This window comes from Lycium ferocissimum, chromosome 1 (assembly GCF_029784015.1).
Source record: "Lycium ferocissimum isolate CSIRO_LF1 chromosome 1, AGI_CSIRO_Lferr_CH_V1, whole genome shotgun sequence".
Taxonomy (NCBI): Eukaryota; Viridiplantae; Streptophyta; class Magnoliopsida; order Solanales; family Solanaceae; genus Lycium; species Lycium ferocissimum.
This window is the reverse complement of record NC_081342.1, coordinates 5,942,782-5,948,868: the sequence shown is the minus strand read 5'-3', so window position 1 is coordinate 5,948,868 and position 6,087 is coordinate 5,942,782. Positions and strand designations below refer to the sequence as shown.

The window sequence follows — 6,087 nt, the reverse complement described above, 5'->3', positions numbered from 1 at the left end:
TTCAACACTACTTTTTTCATAATCTAAAAAAGCGATTGAAAAGATCTATAGTGAGATTCAACACACACATATATATGTATTTCTAAATATATATTTTTACCTGTCTATACAACGTAATTTTTCAATAAAGTGGTCAATTAATATCCTTGGATAGGGTGCAGGGCATGGCCACTAATACAAGTAGTGTGGTATGATAATGAGATTCATCCATCTTTACTCTTAGATTGAATTCGGGCTGATTTGAGAGTGAAAAAAACTCGAGTACTTTTTTAAATTAAATTTTATGCTATGTGAATCGAATTAATTGATGGAGTGAATTTCAGCTACGGAATATATAGTTAAACTTAAAAAAAAAAATGTGACCTGCAGATTTGATGGTAGATACCTAACCTTTGCCAAATGGAAAGGGCTGATCAAACAGTTTGAAGTGTGAAAACTTTTACATGCAGCGTATAGTCATATTTATCCTGCAAGAATGAAAAAAAGAGTTAGGCCATTTTTGTCATTTTAACAAGGTATTGTCAATCACTGCCATAAAAAGGTTCACTAGTGAAGGAAACAAAATCATATTATTCCCTTCAAAATTTCTTTTTAACTCAAACAGTATAAGCTTTTTCCTGTCTCCATCTATCATTTCCAATCTTACTGTCAACCTCTTTTCATTTCCACAAAAGCCCTAACCAGGTCCCTTTACACTTACCAATTACCACTACCCTACGTCCTCGTCCCCCCACCCCCAACCCCCAACCCCCAATTTCAAAGACTACAGTGTTGCTCCTTTTCTAGGAAAAGTATCAGCCAATCTCTGCAAACAGTTTCAGAAATCAAAGCTCATAAAAGGCATCTCCCAAATATCAAAGGTTTTCTTTTCTAGGATTGATCAAATTATTGACTTAAAAACCAAAGAAAGCTACTCCATCAGTCCCACTTTATGTGATACGATTTGAAGTACAATAATTAAACTATTTAATTCGAATATAGAGTCTTCAAGTTCTTTGAAATAAAATGAAAGAAAGTTACTCCTTCAATCCCTGTGAAGATATTTGAAGACAGATACTAAACTTAAGAAACTTCTTCTGAAACTTGTGATATAAAACAAGATACTTCTTCTGTTTCAATTTATGTGAACTCATTTTTTTATTAGTTCGTGTAAAAAAGAATGATCTTTTTCTATATTTGGAAATAATTTACCTTTTTGTAATGATTTATAGCCACACAAAATATATGTGACTCATTTTACATCACAAGTTTAAAAGTCTTCTCTACTTTCTTAAACTCCGTACCCAGTCAAATGGATTCACACAAATTAAAACGGAGAGAGTATAAAAAATTATGTGATTATAAATCATTGCATTACAAATATAACAAAAAATTTAAAAGTAAATTTCTAAATATAGAAGGATCTATTTTTTTCTTAAAATAGAAAAAAATATCACATAAATTAATACTAAAGAAGGGAGTAACAAAAGTTCAGGTCCTCTTACCTTTCCCCCTATCTTAGCTTATCGTCCTCCTCTTTAAATTCTCTCTATTTTATTCCATCATGTAGCTAGCAGACCTCACATGGTCATCATAAGCAAGCAAAAACCCTAATTCACTATAAATCTATTGATTCCTAGCCTACTTCGTAGCTCGTATACTACCCTAAAATTTTGTTATCCACCTCTCTCTACTATCACTCTCTTCCTTTCTTTTTCGTTCAAGAACCAAAGATCATTAAAAAAAAAAAAATCCAAAAGATCAAAGATAATGGAACACAACCAAGAAGTGGATTCTCCAAACTCTGTCATCCAACATCACCATCACAACCACAACAACAACAATAATACGATGTTAGCAGGTCATAATAATTACCCTGCTTCATCGTCTTCGAATTCCCCAACAACCCTAAGCCGATACGAGAATCAAAAGCGTAGGGATTGGAACACTTTCGGTCAGTACTTAAGAAACCACAGGCCACCACTCTCTCTCACTCGTTGTAGTGGGGCACATGTTCTTGAATTCCTTCGATACCTCGACCAATTTGGGAAGACTAAGGTTCACAATCAAATGTGTCCGTTTTTCGGACACCCAAATCCACCAGCACCTTGTCCTTGTCCTTTACGTCAAGCTTGGGGTAGCCTTGATGCACTCATCGGACGGCTCAGAGCTGCTTATGAAGAAAATGGTGGAAAACCTGAAACTAACCCTTTTGGTGCTCGTGCTGTTAGGCTTTATCTTCGTGATGTTCGTGATTCTCAGGCTAAGGCTAGAGGTATAAGTTATGAAAAGAAGAAACGCAAAAAACCAAATCCTCAACAACAACAACAATCGTCTTCGTTGGCACCACCAACTGCAACATCAAGCTAATGATAAGATTTGTTTTTAAGGGCAAATCTTGTTTACTAGCATATTTTCAGTATTGTATGGTATGTCTATTTCTAGCAGCTGTTTTAAAAAAAAAAATTGGAACTTGCAATTGGAACCCTTTTTTCCTAGGAGTACTATTTTCGGGTATTGAAACAATGATCTTGATCAGTACTTTTTTTTAACCTCCCAGGAGTAACTAATTATGATTGCAAATAATGGAACTATGTGGCTAAGGCTAATTATGAGCTAGCTAGCAAGAACCAAGAAGTGATAGTGTTTTTCATGGAAGTGGCAGTGGCAGTGGCAGTGCCTATTATTAATTAAAACCAAAACAAAGATCTAGGTGAAATATTTTTGTGCAATAGATCTTTCAACATTTGTCATGGATATTTTTCTGTCTTAGCTGAAAACCCTTTTGTGATTTGTTATTTCGTAGATTTGCTATATCATGTCTCATGTCTTTTTGTTCATATTTTTTGCAAATTTTTAAATGGATAACAGTAGGGGAAGTGTTAGTGGCTTGGGCAAGACACCACATGTCAGTTTTGTCTAGGACTGGTCTGTCTTTGACACTGCAAAATATAGACCAATTTTCATCATCAATCATCTTTTTCATACTTAATAATTGGCTATTTTTTAAACGGAAAAGGCTCAAATATGCCATTCAACTATCGGAAATGGCTCATTTATGCCATTCGTCAATAGTTTGGCTCATTTATGCCATCGAACTATAGGAAATGACTCATTTATGTCACTCATCAATAGTTTGACTCATTTATGCCATCGCTCGTTACCAAAATGATTCATCCATGCCATTTTTTATTAACGCCGATTTTATAATACCACGTGGCTTCCAACTAGATTATGGTTGTGGGTGGGTAAGGTGTATGGATCGGATATTTTATTAATTTGGTATTTAAAATGGGGCTGGTTTAATTAAATGACGTAGACCTCTAATTGGAGGCCACGTGTCATATCCGGTATTATAAAATCGGCGTTAATAAAAAATGGCATGGATGAGTCATTTTGGTAACGAGCGATGGCATAAATGAGTCAAACTATTGATGAGTGACATAAATGAGCCATTTCCTATAGTTCGATGGCATAAATGAGTCATTTCCTATAGTTCGATGACATATATGAGCTAAACTATTGACGAGTGACATAAATGAGCCATTTTCGATAGTTGGATGGCATATTTGAGCCTTTTCCGTTTTTTAAAAAACTGATGATATATATAATTGGCTTGTCTCTATATTTTTTCTTTTCTTTTAGTATATCCTCCTATATACTCTTATTTTGAAATTTATTTTTTCTTCTCGGGCCAGTAGAAGCAATTTTTAGCCCGGTCATCTTTAGCCATCCGATATCACCAAGGAAAAATATATTCTTACACATGTACGTATATACCTCTTATTTATCCAAGGGTTTTAAAGAAAGCTCCTTCAAATTCCTCTATATGTTAGTCATCAAAGTTAATGTCGATATGTTAGTTCATTATATTAAGGGAATCTATTGAAAAGTAGTGTATATATACCTCGAAGAGTTTAAGTTAATTATGTGCACTTATATATATATATATTTTACATAATCATGTCACTTAAAGGTAATTAAAGTGATTTCATTAATTTTAGTTTTTACACTGATAATATAAATAACCATTACACAGCCAATTCAGTTTAACTTAACTTGTTATCGTAGGTTATTCCTCTATTTTATAGGTTATGATGTCAAACTTGATATGAAAAATTACCTATTGTTATTGATCAATTTTACCCGATAGTGGAAAATATTTATACACCCTCGATGCATATTATGACAAATAAAGTTATACTGGTAGTTTAAAATATTATTTACACTATCTGTATAACCCAAATTCTATTGCAAATTAGTGTAAAGAAAATTTCACACTATCATTAACAATTTTACTTGTTATAACAAGTTTTTACCCGATTTCTTAGGTTACCATATAGATTTGATATGAAAAATTAGCTAAGGTCAATCCTGTGTGTTACCTCTCAATTTTCTTTTCTCCTTTTTTTCTTTAGTATATCTTTCTGAATTCTGTGTATGGAATTGTATTCAGGGTGTTCCTGATCAGCAAGATCTTATGACATCAATTATTAAACCAAATTCATCTCCCATTGCTTCATTGTGTCATCTCATCTTATCAAAATGTTCCCTAAAGAGTAGGGGGGCATTAAATTAGAGAGGTACAATTCAACATTTATAGGTTTACTCCAACAGTATTATAATCGAGTTAGATATTGCACATTTATGGCCATTTAGCCTTGACCACAAAAAAAGACAAAACTTAACTCCAAAATACTCACTAGATATTAGGGGTGTACAAAGTAAACCGACAAACCGCACCAAACCGATAAACCGAGTCAAACCGAGAAAAAAACCCGACTAGTGGTTTGGTTTGACTTGGTTTGGTGTTGGAAAAAAAAAACCGACCATAATTGATTTGGTTTGGTTTTAACTAAAAAAAGTCAAACCGAACCAAACCAACCCGACATTACATGTATTCAATTCTTAAAATATTTTATACATAAAAATATTTATTTTTAAAGTAATTTATAAATATTTCTTAAATTTTTTCGTAATGTTTTTATCTATTATCATATTATTCAAGCTTGAACTTAAAATTTTGAATGTCAATAAGTTTTATATCCTATGGATGTTAGTAACTCAAATAAAGTCCAAACCAAAACCAACTCAATACTAATCCTAACAAAAGAAATTCAATTTACCACTAGAAATGACAATAATGTTGGATATCTACTCTTTAGTTTTGCATAATTGATTTAGAGAGTAAAAATACATAACTTAAGTTTTTTTTCTTTGTCATATAATTAATAGTTATTTTAGCATGACTTAGTAATTTTAGATTATGGTCATTTTCTTTTATGGCTTGTTAATTAGCAATATTTATTTTAACCGATTATATTAGCTTTTGTTGAATATTTTAATACAATGTCATCACTCTTCTCATATTTTGTGTTATTTTCTTAAGAAACACCTTAATTATATAATTGTATCTTACTAGGACTAAAGAAATATTTAAAGTAAAAGTTATATGTTTTGTATCAAGACTATTCCCAAAAAAAAATCCGAAAAATCCGAGAAAACCGAACAACCTGAACAACCCGAGAAAACCCGAGGTTGAAAAACCCGAATTTTATTGGTTTGGTTTGGTGTATAAATTTTAAAACCCAACGCAATTGGTTTGGTTTGGTGTTTAAAAAATTCGAACCAATCCGGTCCATGTACACCCCTACTAGATATGGTTGCTCCCTCAAGTTATGGCCAAAAACTATAGTTCATTTGTGGTTTAAAATTCAATATTATATTGTTCATACGCTAATTATATGCAATCTTCAATTTGTTCGCTGTGTGTATATATGTATGTAAATGTATGTTTATATTCATCTGAAGTAGACTTATGCAGTGGAATCGAGTCAATGTGTCTGACAGACACATAAATTGGAGTAGTATAGGAGATGCTAAAATAAGTATTTATGATTATTGTTTCGTCCTGGTTGATACATTGAGCATAAAATACCTAACAGCTATGTTGTTTGGATTTTTATTTAAATATTGCAACATTCGTATCGGATTTTTTAAAAACACATAGCTTTTGAAGGATCCGTTATACGCTTGGCAGTATTTTTGAAAAATCTCAGCAACATATATATTTTATCAGCTATGCCACTTGGACCCTCTATGTTGTTG

At 32.4% G+C, this 6,087-nt stretch overlaps 1 protein-coding gene across 1 annotated transcript; it reads left to right on the top strand.

The window, feature by feature from the left end:
• Window positions 1–1,473: 1,473 nt before the first annotated feature.
• Window positions 1,474–2,517, top strand: LOC132033346 (protein LIGHT-DEPENDENT SHORT HYPOCOTYLS 4). Its single transcript, XM_059423331.1, has one exon. It carries the CDS (start codon window positions 1,750–1,752, stop codon window positions 2,347–2,349), a length of 600 nt encoding a protein of 199 aa, XP_059279314.1. The 5' UTR covers window positions 1,474–1,749; the 3' UTR covers window positions 2,350–2,517.
• Window positions 2,518–6,087: the final 3,570 nt, after the last annotated feature.

Excerpts from the sequence above, each read along its gene's own strand:
- LOC132033346 (XM_059423331.1), top strand. The coding sequence starts at position 1,750 with ATGGAACACAACCAAGAAGTGGATTCTCCAAACTCTGTCATCCAACAT.